Genomic DNA, 19,713 nt, shown 5'->3' with positions numbered 1-19,713 from the left:
TATCAATTATCTACATTATAATAGATTATGTATGACACTGCATGGTTTGTTTACTTCCTCTTTTGATTGCATGAATTGTATTCATGTCTTGACACAGAATGTGGTATCATTTGATTACAGTAAAAAAATAAAAATAAATAAATAAATAAATAAAATAATAATAATAAAATAAATAAAATAAAAAAATAGAAAATAAATAAACAAGTGCCCACGTACATGTATGAATGCAAATGCATGACTAAGAGAAATGGATTTATTTTGTTTAATTAAAAGTTTTAATTAACAATAACATCGTGCATAAGCTAGAGGTTTACAGAAATACAAACTAACATCTTTCTTCAAGTTATTTAATTTAAAGAAGAAACGACAGTGACATGGAAAAAAAATGTGTATATATATATATATATATATATATATATATATATATATATATATATATATATATATATATATATATATATATATATATATATATATATATATATATATATATATATAATTGTTTCACATACAATTCTTTGCTAAGTGCACACTTTTGAAATTAAAAGTGCAGTACTAAGAGTTCATTAAAGTCTCTCCTAAATTACAAGAAAAACCTCATAGAGGAGGATATTCTTGATGGCAGTGTCACCCTGAATATTGCAAAGTAAAAAGAAAGATATAAACACTCAGATTAAGCTTAACCTATACTTATCAACATGTAGCACCAGGAAAACATAAACTAATCTCTAAGGAAACCAAATTTTATAAAAATTTTCACAATGTAAAGATCTGCTTTAAATATTTTCTATATTTATTGTTGTAATAAAGGTTCACATAGTATCTTTGTGGGGAGGAATAATAATAAAAAAAAATAAATATTGAGATTCAAGAATGTTGGTTTGAGTACCTCATGGCCTCATCCAGGGCACAGGGCACTTGAGCAGAAATAGGCGACACAGAATGCTGCTAAGACAAAAAAACAAATATTTGCATGAGCAAAAGGTCCTTGCATGATACTTGTATATATTATATACTTTGTATGCATGAATAACAATATAAATCTTAAATAGTTTTCAGTATCTATGTTATGAAGAACTTCATAAATGCACTCTGCAAGAAGCCATGTAGACTAGACATTGACACAAAATCTATTTACACTAATTTTATATAAAATTAATCTACAAGCAGAGAAGCTTAATTGAGATATCACTAGAGTATCTGGGATTTGCTATGTCAGTCAGTCATTTGTGCTCTAGTATTTCTTTATTATAACCTTTTCTTTGCTAAGCTTTATCCTTACATTCTCATGCTAGTTCTTCATGCAAACTTGGCATCTTGAAACTCTTGTCAAAAGACTTCCAGCCTTTAGAGTTTCTGACACTGGCCTTGAGAACTGATTTCTATCTTCAATTGTGGCAAGCCAGAAGCTGAACTTGTTGGCAAAGTAGTGACATGTTCCTCTGGCTCCATTGCATTCAATGAATGGTGTAGCACGGAAGTCTTCAAGACATGATCCTGGGCTACTGAGAGACTGTCCACCGCTTTCAGCACCTGCTGCAGTGTGCTGCAAAATTGGAAGTAATGTGCTGATGTGGCATTCAAGTATGTTGAGTGAAAAATCAGCTTGCTGAATCAAGCAGACATAAATGTTAATATATTTTGAAGAGACATGAAAATACAAATCTGTAATAGCAATTAAAATAAGAAAATAACTTCAGTTCTGGTAATTACATTATAAATTTATATTTAGATATATAAAACTAGTTACTGGTCCTACCATAACAAAGGAGTAGCCAATCCACATGCTGCTCCATCCCTGTGGGCAGTCGGGCACTGAGAGAGACTGGCTGTGGACAGCTATAACATTGGATGGTGCCTCACACACCACACATCTGGAAGGAAGTGGCACTTACAACACAGATCAAACACCACAATTATCCACATGATAAGTCTATAGTTACCAACTCATGGTAGTGCTGTGTTACATGTACATTTTTTTTCATTTACCGCCATAAAAAATGTAATGTAATTTGGTAATTTTTTTCTGTAGAGTTCCAAGATGTGCAAATGTATATTTATAAGAGGTTAACTGACAAGTGGTTATTTGCATAGTGGATGGCTTTTTTGCTCATGTGATTTTATCTCTTTTAATGGAAATAAATTTGTATATTTAGAGATGAATATACATGGAAGTATTTTGCAGTCTTAAGTGAGTAGCTATTTGTGGCTGATGGCAATGAAGAGATCAGTTATATAATTTTAAATAAAAGAACAGTACAAGGTTGGTGAGAGGTGGCTCACAGATGGTACATTAGCCTTCCATCTCAAACTCATGTCCTTTCATGCCAAAATTACACCAAATTCATTATCCAACTTGCCAAAAACTCGTTCATGAATGAGAAATGTCAAAACCTACCTAACTTCATCTTTTCATGATTTCTGTCATCTAGCTAAAAATATCTCAAAAGAATCTAACTTCTTTATCCCTCCTCTATTTCATCAAGATTGTTCCTATGCCATTTCCTGTAGCTCTAATTAGAGCTAAGCTTTTGTCTCAGACCTTTGCTGACAGCTCCACACTGGATCATTCAGGGTTAGTTCCTCCCTCACTTTCTCCCCTTTGACTACATTATGCCTTCATCCTCAGAAGGTTTATGGATTTGATGACTCCTATCATTCTCCAAAACTGTGCTTCTGAGCTTACTCTTGCCTAGTCAAGCTTTTTCATCTCTGACTATCAACATCCACCTTTCCTTCTTCCTGGAAATATCTACATTCAACCCATTCCTAAGAAAAAAGACCACACCAATCAAACTATCAAACTATAGCTTTGTCTTCTTGTCTTTCTGAAGCTTTTGGGGTCTATCCTCCCAACAAGAAGATTCTGTGTTCTATATCTCTAGGGCGGAATCTTTCAAGAGAGAGAGAGAGAGAGAGAGAGAGAGAGAGAGAGAGAGAGAGATGAGGAAACAAGGAAGAAAATGAAAAAAAAAATAAAAGAAAAAAAGCAAGAATAATGATGATACCAACAACAATAAAATAAGAGAGAGAGAGAGAGAGAGAGAGAGAGAGAGAGAGAGAGAGAGAGAGAGAGAGAGAGAGAGAGAGAGAAACAATAAAGAAAGAAAAAAAATAGCCTAAATGTTTACGTTCGTGAGAGAAAACGGAGGTCAGCTTTTTATTTTTATGGGAGACTTATGTGAATTGAAATACTCTCAGTTATTTGTACATCAGTGCTTCCCAGACTTCTCCAGCATGTGTTCCCTTTGAGTAGCACCAAACCCACCACAACCCACACATTGGTAAGCCTTCTAAGCACATACTAGTTTACATTGGCGCAGATATATTAAAAAGATTAATCACAAAAGACTAATTAAAAACATATATTCAGTACATGCAGGTGGGCTCTCCTTGACACACAGAGAAAAGCTGGTAATTCTCTGTTGATCATTAGCTACAGTATGAGAGCCTCTGTTATACTTCGATATCTCTGTGAAGTATTGTTGTTTTTTAACGTAAAATGGTAAATACTTAATAATGACAAGCTGAGATATAACACAGTATTAAGCCAAGCCTTCAATTCACACAAGCTTTTCAATGATTTCACATTGCGCCACACAAGGGACGAGACATTGCAGTATAAGCACCACCAGGACCAGTTTGAATTTGGCGCTTCAATCAGTAACGTCTAGATACTTTGACAATTACAGTTATAATGGCCTGAGATTTATTTTTACACGCTTATAATTCTTTATATTTAATTTTCTATTAGTTTAGTATAATATAAAAGAAGTTGGTGCTTGTTATTGAAAGCTAAAAGTGTTTGGGTGCGTACTGTGCGGAGCAAGCTGGGAGGGACGACACAGCACGAGACGCAGGCAGCAAGGCATTATGTTCAAAGGGTGCCATAAACTGCTGCTTTATTTAATGTATTTTCGCAGAACAAGACAGTGACAGGGGCCATGGCTGCCTACGTGTGCTGGTTCAAGCTTGGTGCCTGCCGGGAGGTGCCTACAGGGCCACCAAGGCTAATATTGGTAAGAAACCCGCCCACCACTTGTCCAGCCAGGTAATTTGCACAGTCTGATGTAATAGGCGGTAACTGTGATAGTGTTGTTACCTGTCACCCACAACAACAACACAGGGCTGTCAGGTCAGTGGTTAACCTTACTGTTTATTTATTGTTAAGCCTCGTATTTCATGTTTTTGCACCTTGTTAGGAATATATTGATGTGACTCAGCATTCCACGGTGCCACAAGCGCTCCAAGCCTCCACCACAAAACTCTTACTAATTAACCATGACAGGAATTATAAAGAAGTAAAAAAAATACACTTAACTAATGTTATCAGCCGAGGTGGAGGCAGCCTTCCCCATTTGTCCGCCAATATCTGCTTCATTTCTCACTTATTGTAAGCGTAACATGTCCCTATGTGGAGCCCCATGACTAAGCTTTCATATCCGCTAGCTAGATATATCCGCCATTGCCTCATTTAGTTACGATGGAAGAATAACAGGCAAAATAGCGGCCGTTCTCTCCACTGTCAAGGGCCGCCATGATGCCTGGCTACCTCTGCCAACCTGATTCAACCTGTGGGTTCCAAAATTTTTTTGGTATTTTTCTTAACTTCTTTATTCTGCTCGTATAGCATGTTTTTATGGTTTATAAAAATAATTATTTGCTTTAGAAGTGTTCTCGTTGCTTGTGTTGAGTTGTGTTCAATTTTGTGTTGCTTTACGAAAATGGGTTTTTTTTTGGCGGTATTTTGACAAACTTGTTTTTTTATTTCACGCTCTAATTACGTCTTTTGTGTTTCTAAAAATTGTTTATGATTTTTTAAGTGTTTTTTCGTTCCCGTTGAGAGAAATAAGTGGACTTTAAAAATGGTTTATGGTCCTGTTAAAAGTTGTGATTACAACACTTTTTATGTTATTGTCTCTCTATTTCAGCTTGTAACTAACTTTTCATTGCTTGAAAAAATAGTTCGTATGTTTTAAAGTGTTTTATCTTGTTGTTGAGTTAAAATGGGTGGACTTTTCAGTGGTTTTTAATCGTATTTAGGTTCCAACACTTGTTTTTTAGACAATTTCGGTTTTATTGTTTACTTCTTGTTCCAGGTAACTTTTGATGGTGTAAGATGATAGTTCAGATTTTTTAAAATTTTTTACGTTCCTAAAAATTCAAATGTTGTGGACTTTTCAATGATTTAAATGGTGCCGAATATTTCAACACTTTTTCCATATTTCATTTGGATATTTTTTAAATACTACTCAGGCTGGAGCTGTTTTAATATTGTGAATATTAGTTTAAGTATTTGTCAAGTCAGAATATATAAGGCATTCCAGCCTAGCTCCATTTTTTCGAGGGGTCAATTTCGAAATGAAATCCGTTACGGTACGTAAAATTGCCGTGACGTCACGGCCGCCATCATGGACCAGGGACCTTGATCGGCTCCGCTGTCTCCTCGGTAATATTTATCGTATTTTGCAGTGTTTTCCTGGTGTTTCCACGTCTTTCTAGACTCAGACGTGTAGATAAGAGTAGAATGAGTAAGAAAATCAGAGAAATAGAGGAGGAAGATGAACGGAGAAGGAATAGAGGAGGTGGTAAAACAGAAAAATGCTAAGAAAACAATATTTAGGTTAATTTTCCCTGCTGCCCTGTCTGTCTTTGTAGTATTTGTCTTCCTTGACAGTGCTTTCAGTGTATTTGGTGTGTTTAGGGGGTGTTGGAGTGTGTCTGGAGGTGTTTAGGTAGTGTTGGAGTGTGTGTTTTAGGGATTTGGTGATGTTTGAGTCAATATTTAGCTTTCCTGGTGTGTTTTGGGGTGTCTTAGGCTTGTTTAGGAGTGCTTTAAGTGTGTTTTGGACTGTTTTCAATGTTTTGGGATGTTTCAAGTGTATTTTGGGATGTTATGGATGAGTTTGGGTGTGTTTTGTGTGGATACGGGTGTGTTTTGTGTGGATACGGGTGAGTTTTGGGTGCATTTGTGGGTATTTTAGGTCAGTCTGGGTGTGTTTTGGGGTATTTTAAGTGTGTTTTGGGCCGTTTTCAGTGTTTTGGGATGTCTTAAGTGTGTTTTGGGATGTTGTGGATGAGTTTGAGTGTGTTTTGGGTAGGTACGGTGTGTTTTGGATGCGTTTTAAGTCAATTTGGGTAAGTTTTGGAGTATTTTAAGTGTGTTTGGGGATATTTTGGTACACTTTCGATGTGTTTAAGATGTTTTTTGTGCGTTTAGGAATGTTCTGGGTATGTTTAAGGTGTTTTAGTGTGATTGGAGTTGCTTTTGAGGTGTTTTGGTTATGTTATAGTCATGTTTCAGATAGGCATTGGGTTTTTGAGGGTAGAAGTGGTGTGCTTTAGGTAAAATAAAAGATTCTGGGGTGTTTTGGGGAGGGGCTGTGATAATAGAAGCTTGTCAGGGGTGTTATAGCATGTGTTGTGATATATGAAAGGAGGGAAAGTGTGTGTGTGTGTGTGTGTGTGTGTTTGAAGGAAGAAAGGGGTGGTGTTTAGGGGTCTGGGATGGGAAAACGAGTGATTTATTTTGTAGCCTTCAGAAAAAAAATATTAAAGTTTTTACAGTGGGAAAATTTTGGTGGTGAGGGAGAAAATGACTGAAATATTACCTCAAATTTAACCTAACGTGGTGGAGCTTCACATTCCTCAGCTGCCCCTAACCAAACCAAGCCTAACCTAAAGAAGCCTACCCTAACTTCTGTCTGGTGCTTCCTCCTCCCCAAGACTGGCTATCTCGTGTCTTAATCTCAAGCTAGCCTAACCAAACTTTACCTAACGTAACCTAAGCAATTCTAACCTAGCCAAACCTTACCTAAGCAAGCCTAACCTAGCCAAGCCTTACCTAACCTAACCTCACCTAACCTAAAGAAGCCTAGCCAAACCTAACATAACCTAGCCTAGCCTAACCTAACCTAATCTAAGTAAATGAAGCATAGCCAAAACTTACCTAACCTATCCTAACCAAACCTAACCTAACCTACATCATCTTCCCTCATGACTTCCCACTTAACCAAACCTAATGTAACTTTCAGAGCAATGGCAACCCTACGATCCTGCAAGCAAGTTGGCGGCAGCGATGGCGGTGGCAGTGGTGGTGAGGTGGAAGGCAGGGACAGAGGGGCAGTACAGGCTGCGGACATCAAGGAGAAGGTGAGCAGGGTGTTGTGTTGGTGTGTGTTGCTAAGCTGGGATGTAAAGTGTTTGGTTGTCAACACGCTGCAATATTTGTCACTCAGCGCTCATGCAACACTGCCCCAATGCACAACTCTGTCGGGAAAGTGATTTAAAGTCGTAAACATTTTCTTGTTTTACTTTATTTATTTAGTTTTATTTTTTATATATATATATAGGAGGGACACTGGTCAAAGGCAACAAAATACAATAAGAAAAAAATACTGAGAAAAAATAAAAGATAAAAAAGACCTCATTTAACCTAACCTAACGTAACCTAACCTAACATAACACCCACAGAAGAACGCGCGGACAAGCAAGGTGGTATTCGGCAGTCTGATCGTGGACCTGCTCGGCTTCACGGTGGTGGTGCCTCTGTCTCCTGCTCTCCTCGACTATTACTCCAAGCACGACTCCAGTGGCTTGTATTCCTCTCTGCTCTCCTCTGTTACTTATTACTAGCATATCATCGGCGTCCCTGCGAGGTTCCATTCTGTCTTGTTTAGTGGTATGTGGGTTTGTTGTGTTTTGTATTGGTTTATATATTTTTAGTTTGTTTTTATTATTATTTTTTTCTATTTTTTTATCCTATTATTTATTTATTTATTTTTGTTTGTTTGTTTGTTTGTAGGGTGTGTGTGTGTTTGTTTGTGTTCCTGCTGTTCAATATTACAGCTTGTTTTCTGTTTTTGTTTTTTTATTATTGTTATTTTGTGTTTTATTCCCTTTCATTGTTCTGAGGGTGTTTTCAGGTGTTTTTGGAGTGTTTTTGGGTGTTTTTGGCGTGTTTTTGGTGTGTCTTCGGGTGTTTGGGATGTCTGGGTGTGTTTTGGTGTGTTGTGAAGTGTTTTGGTGTGTTTTAGAGTGTTTTGGGGTGTTTTGGGGTGTTTTGTGGTGTTGTGGAGGTGTTTTGGGACTTTGATGATTTTTAAAGTGTTTTGGGACGTTTTTGGAATGTTTTGATATGTTTTGGGATGTTTAGGAGTATTTTGGTGTGTTTTTGGAGTGTTTTGGGATGTTTTTGGAGTGTTTTTGTAGTGTTTTGGGGTATTTTGAGGGTGTTTTGGTGTGTTTTTGGAGTGTTTTGGGATGTTTCTGTAGTGTTTTGGGGTGTTTTCAGGGTGTTTTGGTGTGTTTTTAAAGTGTTTTGGGGTGTTTTGGGGTATTTTGAGGGTGTTTTGGTGTTTTTGGAGTGTTTTGGGATGTTTTTGTAGTGTTTTTGGAATGTTTTGGGGTATTTTGAGGATGTTTTAGTGTGTTTTGGAGTGTTTTGGGATGTTTTTGTAGTGTTTTGGGGTATTTTGGTGTGTTTTTGGAGAGATTTGGGATGTTTTTGGAGTGTTTTGTGGTGTTTTGGGGTGTTTTGGTGTGTTTTTTGTATTTTGAGGATGTTTCTGTAGTGTTTTGGGGTATTTTGAGGATGTTTTTGAGTGTTTTTGGGTGTTTTGGGGTATTTTTAGGGTGTTTTGGTATGTTTTTGGAGTGTTTTGGGATGTTTTTTGTGTGTTTTGGGGTATTTTTGTAGTGTTTTGGGGTATTTTGAGGGTGTTTTTGTAGTGTTTTGTGGTGTTTTGGGGTGTTTTGAGGGTGTTTTGGTGTGTTTTTTGAGTGTTTTGGGATGTTTGTAGTGTTTTGGGATGTTTTTGTAGTGTTTTGGGTTATTTTGAGGATGTTTTGGTGTGTTTTTGCAGTGTTTTGGGATGTTATTCCTGTAAATAATACTATCATAGGCTTTTTAAATAATTCCATACTCAACGTGGAATTTTAAGCTTTTCTGTAAATATTTGTTTAAAAAAAAAGAGAGAGAGAGAGCACATGTGTGTGTGTGTGTGTGTGTGTGTGTGTGTGTGTTTTGGGTGTTGGGGATTTGGGTATTCAGTAAGACAGGTCAACACAGTCAGACAAAATAGTTTATTATTGAAATTCTATGCTAGAACAGCCTTCAACAGTAATTAAAACTTCCTCTGTGTGTGTGGGTGATTGAAGTTAGCTTAGGTTAGATTAGGATAGACACACACACACACACACACACACACACACACACACACACGCTCAAATGTTAATTCAAGACTTGGTGAGGGCTGACAGATGGACGAATGGATGAATGGACATACATACACAAAGATACACACACATATTGAAGATTGGAGGAGGACAGACATACAAGTAGACATTGATACACATAGACACACAGATTGGGGGAGGACAAAGACATTGATACAGACACAGCCACAAACAAACTGAAGATTAGGTGAGGAGAGACAGACAGATTTTAATAAAGACACCACACTAGAGTTACAACTACAAAGCATGGCCCAGTGATCGCGTATTTTTATTATTATTATTATTTATTTATTAATTTTTTTTTTGCCATTACCCTAGTGTAGGTATTGGGCCACTTTTATCAGTTTTATTTAGTTTTCATTAATTTTAATGTTTCATTTTTATTGTATTTTGTACTTTTCTAATTTTATCTTTATATCTATTAATTTAATTTCAAACATATACAATATATTACAAATAAGCTCCATTCACACGAGGTTCCTAGTCCTATCACAAAACTATTGTCCTTTGTTGGGACAAGGAAGAGGGAGGGGTAAGATGCATGCACACAAGCAGGGAGGCTATGTACCATTACTAGTTATTATGCATGCACATAGTTGGGAACACAGTCATATAAAAATCATACAATACACATTGCATACAGAATTAAAGCAAGTAAACTTGTAAGCATCAATGCATACAAATTTTGACAGGAAACAACATTAATGACTGCTTGCAACTTAACCTATTAAATAATTGTAGACAAAGTCAATAAAACTTTTGTTACAGGCTCCATTATTTTATTAGCACTGATGTTACAAGTAAAAATAGTAAGAATAAATGATCATTCATACTTGGTTCTTGACTGCAAGCCAAGATGGGAGCACAGGCAGAGCAGCTCTGCCAAACACTTCTTGTCATAACCATATATAAATTATAGACTTTGTGATGAATCAAAACTGATCAAATAAAATTTGAAACAGCTTTGTACAATACTTTGCTAACAAAGAAAATCTCTGCTGAGCATTCACTATGTACGTGCCCCTCCAGCACGCTGGCCCCTCACAGCTCCCAGACCAAGGCAACCGTCACACGGCCACGCCGCATCCTTCGTGAGCCGAGCAAGGTTGACGTGATTCATTAGTAAAACCTCATATCAAGTGATCTATCTATACAAGGCAAACTGCATCAAGGCACCATATTTTTTGAGTCACTAAAAACTTCTGCAACTGGAACAGGACAAGAACTTTCATCTTCATAATTCTAAAGCTCCTTAAACAAGACAGAAATGGAAGGGTGAGCAACATGACACCAAGGGTGACACTAGTGGGTTAAAACAGATTACATAAAGTAATATTAGTAGCTAATTAAGTACCTGTCTTGGTACATGGCACATCTGTAAGTCCTACTCTGGAGACCTAATCATCATGCAGGTCATTGTCTGCAGAAATTGATCCAAATTTAATAATTTCAGTACAATGACCAGGTATTACTGGAGCCTCATGACTCCACTTATCATTTGTATCAAGTAAATAAGATTTCTTTCATCATAACTTCTATTATATACATAATTCTGAGACCATCTTTACATGACAGACTCTGCCTTATACTTTATTTACATCTGAATAACTATTTACAGTGGTCTCCCTATATGCAAGAGTATTATTTACACAACATCACTTAAGTTGCTGTAGACAAGTGTGGTAGATAGCTTAGGGGAGTAGCCCTGGGAGCTGCCACATCCACTGCACTGGCTGCTGGACTGTTGACCAGTGCACTTCACGGCAAATAACGTGCAAAATAACCTCAGAAACTAAACAAAACTAAAATGAATTCCCAATCAAGGAAACTTATTGTATGCACTTGAAAAGAAACAAAGAAGTATGTTTGGTTTCTTTCTTATGTGTATGAAGGGCCAAGAGTACATTTAATTCTCTTTTGGTGTGCACAATATGAGGTTCACAGACAGCTGTGTCAGACAAAACAAAGTAGTGCATTTATTAAGACAGCTTATTAAGACTTGGTAATTCTTGATAATCCTTTCAAAGGTTACAATGCTTACCTTGCCAATATAAAGTTTCAATTGCAAACAGTACTACAAATATTACAGTTACAGTTAAAATAAGGAGTATTGAAATATCAGATCATATGATAAACATTCAGAAACATAACAATTATCTTAGTAACTAAAGTATCAATAAATAAAAAAAGCAGCAATAATTAGGGATCTCTACACACCTACTAAAAGACAGCAGCTCCAGTGTGCAGACAGTTCTTAGGCTCTTACTATGCAAAACTGCATGGGTTTCCTACTCAGAGAGGGAAAATCCTGTGCTGGACACAGCACCATCATTATGTGGCCTTGTGGGATGCCACCAGGCCAGTGACACACGACAAGCCTCACTGGACTCATCACAAAGGTGACTGCTGCTTGTCTGTCCACCACACGGTGGTGCTACTGCTGCTAACACTAACACATGATGTCACTCTGACACCGAGCTGAGAAGCAATTCCTGTGGATTTATAGAGGTGACCATATCTACTTTTTTTTTTTTCAAGGCTGTGTAGAGAATTTTTCTTCTTTTTTTTACATCAGATTCAATTAGCAGTAGCAGTGGTAAGCACATACATTTGGGGAAGGAGTAGGTATTGATGGTAATCAAATGTACACTATAATAAGGAAGACAGAAGAAGGAGGGGGAGAATCTCACAACACAAAACTAACAAGGGTTTGGCATTGATCCAAATATGGATCATCACAAAACCATAAACAAATGTACTGGAATTTATAACTGATAAACACACTTTCTCAGTGCTCAGTTAAAATTCCATTAATTGGGCAGAATTCCCTGCTAACCAGGTGGCACATTATGATGACAGAGTAGTATTGGAAAAAATCAGTATTAATAACAAGAATAAGAATAATGTGAGATGTGAGGGAGTCTTCATCTTCCATGAGGTGGAAGGTGCCTGAGTGGTACCCGCTGTGCCTTACATAGGACGGGTAAAGTTGGCTGGGAAAAGACCCTTCTCATTGGTGCTTTCTTTAACACCGGTCAGCCAGCCCTCCTCCTGCAACAAAACATCATCAATTTAAAAGGTGACTAGCTAAATGATCTCCCCAAAAAGGTTCAAGGAAAAGGTGGAAAAAGGTTAAGTTTTCAGTTAAACCTTTCATTATCAAATTTCACAGAAAATTTCCTGTGAGGGACCACTGAATTAGCCCTGTGAATCATGACCTAACCGGCAATACAAAGGGTGTCATTTTATCAGTTTGTATAACTTTACGTCTTGTAATGACAAACTGACAAATTGGCAGCTTATCACAAGTTATATATCAAGGATGATGTGGATGGTGTCGGGTGTGGGAGGTGATGCCATGCAGTGTGTGACTGACATCTGTTGTAGTGTGTCGTCCTTATCTCTGTTCAAACATGAGTCCAAGTGTAATTCTTGATATTGAGTTACAAGGGTTAGATGATAATGTAACTTAGCCGGATGGCATCATAAGTGACTGGGATGAAGAATATTTGCCAGTGGAAAACAATTAGGTGAGCAGTGATGAGAAAAATAAGTAATAATGTCCAAGCACTACTGCTGCCACTCCACACATCCCACTCCTTGACACTTGGGGTTTCATTTCATGTAATATTCATGTTATGACCAAAATCTATCTGAACTTGAGAAAAAGATTATTTTTATGATCAAATGAGGGTATAAGGACAAATACAAACTACACCCATGAAATCAGAAGTACATGAAAAAAAAAAAAAGATTAGAAGATGGGGTCTGGGATCACACACTTAGTAATGAAGAGGTTAACCTCACTATATGAGACAAGCTCTCTTGGTGGTGCAGATATACAAGAGAGACAAGTAATATGACCTGTACATGATATGTGAGGGGATTAGGTAATAGATAATTGCATTAAATATAAAAAAAATGCTGCACTCCTAAAATGCCTCTTTTCCTAATATAGAGCATCATCACTGGAAGGAGTGTTGTAACAGTTCAAACATGAGTGGTAATTATACAGCACACTTGCAAGTGATAAACACGCTGGACTGTGGACAGTTTTCAGCACAAAGGAGGCTGTGAGGGCAGAAGGGAAGGAGAGGTGGATGCAGTCACCCTTTTCCTTGGGGCAGTGCTAATCACAGATCACACACTGGTTCACTGCCTCAAAGCCTGTTCATGGCTGTCAGTAATGCAGAAGCTATTTCTCTGCAATTACCCCTGGGATGGAAACAAAGTCTCTTGCAATTGCTAAAGTTAGCAAGGATATGGTTGCCAAGTTATTAAATACCTTTGTTTTGGATAATTTTTTTGTCACAATTATATAACTCAGAAATATATTGCAATGACCACAGGCTAAGAATACTAGTATCTGAGAATATCAATAATGTACAAGCTTTCAAGTGCTGAGATTGTTTATGATGTATTAACATTTCCAAACTAATATCACACAAAAATGCAATACAGTAATGGGTGCATCCATAATGTACTGCAACTGAACAAGTATTCCCTCATATTTCAGCCAGCAGGTCTCAAGGTGAGAGGGTTTACCACATGATAATGGTGTTAGTCAAAATATAAGAAAATACAAAGAGTGAAAACAAATTTTCTAATGGATACAGATAGCAAGTGAAACGATTAGCAAAATATTAGACAGGGCAAATAATATAACTAATGAAAGACTAACATGAATAAAAAAGTAAGTAAAGTAGGCAGAGAAAAAAATAAAAATAAAAACTAATACTACTTTACGTGTGTAAGAGTAAAGAAACATGTGGGTGTTTGAGTGTTCATGTGAGAACACCAACATGAGGGTAAGGAAGCAAAAAATCAAAACTGAGAGCCAGACACAACATACATGAATGATGGCATGCATTCTTTCTCTGGCAACAGTACACTACAGATGAGCAGACAGAAACACAACCAATCACTCAGAGGAGAAAGTGGGTCAACACATGAGGCACAGCGCTCACAGCCACCCGAGACACAAAAACAACACAGGTGGGAAGAAAAATATCATCTGTACTAATCTTGTGTTCAGTGTTTACTGAACCAGCACTGCTCACCTGCTCCTCAGGGTCTTCATATTCCACCACATTGATGATCTCCCCGACCTCAAAGCTGATCTCATCCACATCCTCGCGAGTGTACTTGTATGTGGCACGCACTCGGTACAGCACACCCGGTGGCAGACCTTCTGTGGTGGCCCCTGCGGCACAACACACATTTACTTGCACCTTTCCTGTGCCATCACTTCCTCTCAGCAATGAGGTGTGTGCACTTGACAAAACATACCCTTGTGACTTGAACTCAGCTTGAAGTGTGTTAGAAGGGATGATGCACCTGACACGATGATGTTCTGCATGATGTTTCATCAGCATGTTTCAATCACCATTACTATAAAACAGCACAAGGAACTGTGCTTCTTCCACTCTTTAAGGCAAATACATAATTTATGCCACAGAGATACCTTAAAATAAATTAATCATTATCATGTAATAGTAAATACACTGAAAAAACATCAAAGCTTGAAAAAAATAGAGAAGCAGCTTAACACACCACACAGGCAAAAGATGAATTGTCCCCTCATGAAAGCAATGGCCAGAATCAGACATCAAGACAGTCGTAGGAAGGATGACTGACACAGACCTCCGAGCATGGAAACTCTATACATAATGAACTAATTTTTACTTTCTTCCCTCACACAGCAATACTAATATGTATTTGTTGCTTGCACACACACACACACACACACACACACACACACACACACACACTTTCCTTTATATGACAACTTTGTAAATATAAACTCACAAAGTCAGCAGGCACTATAAAAGTGAGTGCCTTATATTGCAGATGACACCCATCACATCATACTAAAGAGCATTTCCACAGCTTTCTTTCACATTCTTTCAAAACATACATAAAGTTTTAGGACTGTAGTGACAGGACTGCCAAGGCATCACTGGTGATTGAACCATGACATGGATGCTCACACTGAATGTGCTTGTCTCACATATCAACAATCAGGCCAGGATGACCACCAAGGCCTGGATGACTTTTTGGTTGGCCTTGGCAGTCCTGTCATTACAGAGAGTGTGCAATTGATCTGTGTACCATAATGGCTCCTAGCTACCCGTTTGCTATATTCATTAAACTGGTGAAAAGTTAAGCAGTTATCAATGGGTCAGATGACAATATATTTAGAGCAGTAATGTTTGGCTGGGAACATAGTCCCTCTGGTCTGTGTTTTCTTGTCTCAACTAGGAATGGTATTCATTTAACTTGCTATGTCATGAGGTTTGTGAAATTAGTGACCAAGGCAGACTTTGGTTATGGAGTGACCTGGCAGAAGGATTTCTTGAAGTAGCTATAACTAACATGCCTTGACACTGTAGCTGCATGGAACATTGTGCCTTTTACACTGCATTCTTCCACTGTGAATATGACTGAGCACCTAAGTGGCCCACTGACAGCCACGACAGCCTCATGATAATGCCTGTGCAAAGCTACTTCACAGAGGTGCAAGGTCAGTGAGTTGTGACACTGTGTGAAGGTGAGTGAGAGATTTTGGAATACGGATTCTAAAAAGTAGCTGATGCTGTCCGTTTTATATTTCCTAATAACTACATAAACTGACATCACCAAAGTCTCCCATGACTGGAGTCCCTATCTTTTCTATAGTTTAATGTTTCAAAACAATATCATACATTCCTTCTTACTACACTCTGAGAAACATTCATTGCTAACACATCCAACAAAACTGATTCAGTACATTACAGGGACATACTAGAATAATTGTTTAAGTAGATTCACACTCTGACTGTTGTTAAGGACTAGCAGTATCTATTTTTCATATTTTTCTTGAATGTGATAGAAAGAGGATATCAGTAATGAGCTACAATATTTGAATGTATAATAATCATAGGTTTTATATGATAATGTTTATGTAAAGTGTATTTTTCAAACATTAAACATCAATTTGTTTAATAATACTAATACAGTGAGGGGACTGGAGCATTTCTGGAAAGTCTGTTATGCTTGTGAGCAGTTCCCTTCCCCAATGCAGAGGAGGAGGGTGACAGGTGCAACAGATCAATGCTAACACCTGGCTTACACACTATTTACAGGTATCATTTGAGAAGTATGATTCTTTATTAAAGTTACACAACCTGGGAATGTTACTAATCTCTCCTGGAGTCTCCCTCTGACTTAATGATGAGCTAAAGAGACTAATGAATGAGTCTACCTGATAAAGCATTCTGCTGACCAAACACAAGATTTCTGATCATGAAAATTCAGATTCCTAATTTTCTGGCTTTATACTTTTCCTTTACTCCTCAGTATAAATAATATTACTAATAACAAGAGGCATTCATACTTGCAGCATGAACATGAGGAGCCAGTAAATAGTCCCAAGTGAAAATGGACTTCCTGGCACACATAACAACTACTGCAGCAACTGGAAGTTCAGCACACAGGGGTCCATCCATCTACACACACACACACACACACACACACACACACACACACACACACACACACACACACACACACACACACACACACACACACACACACACTCCAGAGGGAGAGAACATCAAGAGCATTAGGCAAAATATACACACACTAAAATCCACAGGCAAGCATAATTACTTACTAAGAGTCCTTTGGTATTGCTGCACATGATTACACCCATTCAAGGTTGCAGGCAACCACCACCACAACCATCCCAAAAATATAAAGGAAGAACTCCACACAGTAAAGGTGTTCCATGCAGAGGCAAGCAGCAAACAGTTTCCTATGACACTACAGCATCACAGTTAGAGACCACAAACTAATGGACTGGCAGCTACGACACCACCACTTTCACCATCACTACTCGAGCACCAACACTGCACTGGGAGAGAACAGTGGCCGTGGTGGTGTCTCTCGGGGCGCCCATGTGGACTATGCCAGCACTTACCCACAGGAACGTCATAGATCTCGTCCACTTTTGTCTCTGGTTCCTCCATGGGAGATGTGAAGGAGGGGCCGTTACTGAGTGCAGGGCCAGCCGCTGAGGAGACAGAGTGAGCCATACTGGTGGGAGGAGTCTCCTCTCTGCCTGTCCCTGCCACCACCCATACCCACAACCCTTGTCTTTTTCCACCTCAACCACCACTACTACACCCATGCCCAGGCTGCTGCCTCACTCAGGGTTAGATCAGGCACCATTAGCAGTGTTAGCACTAAGCAGGACCACTATGTTACAACTGTGGCCAAGTATGTAACTTCCCAGAGCTATATCAATGTGAACTAATGCATGAACTAACTAATAATCTAAAGATCTGTTAAAAACCTCCTATATTAAAATTTCTTGTTGTTACAATATGCACAGGAGTAAATTAATATTTTGTGTGGAAATTAAACGACAGATGAATTTGCTTTTTAACTAGAGAACAGTGTTAACAGAAGCACTGAAAAGTGCACTAATTAAAATGCCACAGCTGTCTCACACAGTCATTCTGCATGGGTCTATATGAAGCAGCACTCCCATCAAGAGAAGAGTGCAGGGAACACTGCTCTAGGAAATTTTTACTTTATCATTTTTGTACAAAATGAGATACACAAATTATCACATTGCTTCTTATAATCTCATTTACTATTCAGTATTAGTACAAAATTTAACAAAGCTGCACCAGGTCATGTTTACCTTCTAGTGATCCTGACACAACAAAGGGAAGATGGTGGGTATTATTATTATATAATTTTTTTACTCATGTGTTGCTGTGCCTCAGCTAGGTCTAATGGGTCCTGGATTAATTACCATATCTAAAACATATAATTTGATTTTGCCAGTGTTTGTACTGATTTAATAATACTATAAAAAAAATAATAATAAATAAATAAATAAGCAATAATAAATAAATAAATAAATAAACAAAAATTATTAATTAAAAATAAATCAACATGTGTAGCTGGCCATTCACTGACAGCAAAAACTAAAACTGTTGCCATTGTGAGGCAATCTCCTGCATACCAATCATATGTGTCCTAGCCAGACAGCTCACTTGAAGGGAATGAGCCCTGTGGTAATGTATGTGTGGTGTGTGTGTGTGTGAGTGTTTTATATTAATGTTGAGAGTTATAAGTAAGTTTGGTGTTGCAACATGAGTTGTGGCACTGCGCTGGGTGTAAGGTCAAGCAGGAGCCAGGTGTGGATCAAGCAGGGGTGGTAATGATGGAAATTTATGGCAGGAAGCAAACAGTGAGGCTGATGCTACCAAACATGAGACAACCACTGCAGTCTTTAATTAACAGTAATTATTTATCTTATGGCCTATGTCTACCTATCTGTCCCCCATAACAAAGTGATGCAAAATTATCTAACCACCGCTTGCTACCACACCTACCAAGGGAAGTGACCACATGTATTTGCAAAATACAAATACAATACTTACTCTGCTTCATCAAACTAAAATGTCAAAATATTTTCATCCTGATGGTTTAACATGTCAATTCAAAAAGAAAATGCATAAATGGAATGCAGAAAGTTAATACTATATTAGTAAGCTTATAAACACTATTAACAGCATTAGTTCATTAATCTATACATGCAGCTCCTCTAATGCAATAATCTGCTCATGCAAGTTCACCACCACAAGTGAGGAGTGGTGAGCACATGACAGCCTTCTCAGCAGCTGTTATATTATGGCTACATACTCTCCCTTGGACACACACACACACACACACACACACACACACACCAAAAAGCCTGATGTAGATAAAATTTTTCTTTCCTTAATTACAGCAGTGATGGTTCACCTGCACCTTCACATAAAAAAAATAGCTGAAACATTCTGCATAAATTCAACACCACAGTACTGGTGAGAGTGACAATGGAAAGCCAAACGACTACATGTTCCACTTGGTGTCAGCAGCAAGTCCTCAGCCATTAGGTATAAGTATTGTTCTGGTTCTTAAGTAAATTTCAGACGTAAGGGTTCTAGAGTTTCTGAAATGTTATGTGTCTGTTACACCTTTGTATTAAGTGCTGTGCCATTGTACTTTCTGAGTGGTTCAGAAGAAAGCTGCTTTCATCTTATTAGAGTGAAGATTTGAGAATCACAAACAAAGCATAAATATGGTGCAGTAAAGTATAATACAGTACTGCTTGAATGTACAGACTGTACAATATAATATTATGGTTGAAGTTCAAGCATGTCATACTGATGGAGTGTAGACAAAGGGCTGGTGGCACTGCACAGTCCCAGGCCTCAGTATATGAAGTTAGGTGGCCACTTTCTTTCTCTTTCTCTGCTGCCTTCAACCTTGCCAGTCACAGCTGACTAGTGGCCACTTAACGCTGAGTGAACCTAGGAGTGAACAGTCACTCAAGGAAAAGCTGGGACCCAAATCTGCCACTTCTTTCATTGTAGTCAGGTGTGATACTGCTTGAATCACTGGATTTTGTTAAAATTTATTTTTGCAGCATGATGT

General features: G+C 37.9%; 1 protein-coding gene and 1 long non-coding RNA gene across 10 annotated transcripts in view; one reads left to right on the top strand and one right to left on the bottom strand.

The window, feature by feature from the left end:
- Positions 1–3,794: 3,794 nt before the first annotated feature.
- LOC135106285 (uncharacterized) lies at positions 3,795–10,006 on the top strand. Of its 2 annotated transcripts, none has more exons than XR_010271237.1 (3): positions 3,795–4,019; positions 7,035–7,152; positions 7,474–10,006. It is a non-coding gene; the product is annotated as an uncharacterized LOC135106285 (long non-coding RNA). The 2 variants fall into 2 exon arrangements; XR_010271239.1 differs by lacking the exon at positions 3,795–4,019 and adding an exon at positions 5,377–5,449.
- LOC135106284 (myc box-dependent-interacting protein 1-like) overlaps positions 9,995–19,713 on the bottom strand; it is a 90,181-nt gene continuing 80,462 nt past the window's right edge. For 4 of the 8 annotated variants that reach the window (XM_064015138.1, XM_064015139.1, XM_064015136.1 and 1 more), the window contains 3 exons: positions 17,198–17,290; positions 14,298–14,440; positions 9,995–12,288 (listed from right to left, as the gene is read on the bottom strand). In XM_064015138.1, the coding sequence (XP_063871208.1) occupies positions 12,208–12,288; positions 14,298–14,440; positions 17,198–17,290 (317 nt within the window). In that variant the 3' untranslated portion in view covers positions 9,995–12,207. The remainder of the gene's footprint in view (positions 12,289–14,297; positions 14,441–17,197; positions 17,291–19,713) is intronic. The other 4 variants (XM_064015141.1, XM_064015137.1, XM_064015143.1 and 1 more) reach the window with 2 other exon arrangements.

This window comes from Scylla paramamosain, chromosome 13 (assembly GCF_035594125.1).
Source record: "Scylla paramamosain isolate STU-SP2022 chromosome 13, ASM3559412v1, whole genome shotgun sequence".
NCBI classification, from domain to species: Eukaryota; Metazoa; Arthropoda; class Malacostraca; order Decapoda; family Portunidae; genus Scylla; species Scylla paramamosain.
The sequence above is the reverse complement of the archived record's forward strand: the minus strand, read 5'-3'. Positions and strand labels throughout refer to the sequence as shown.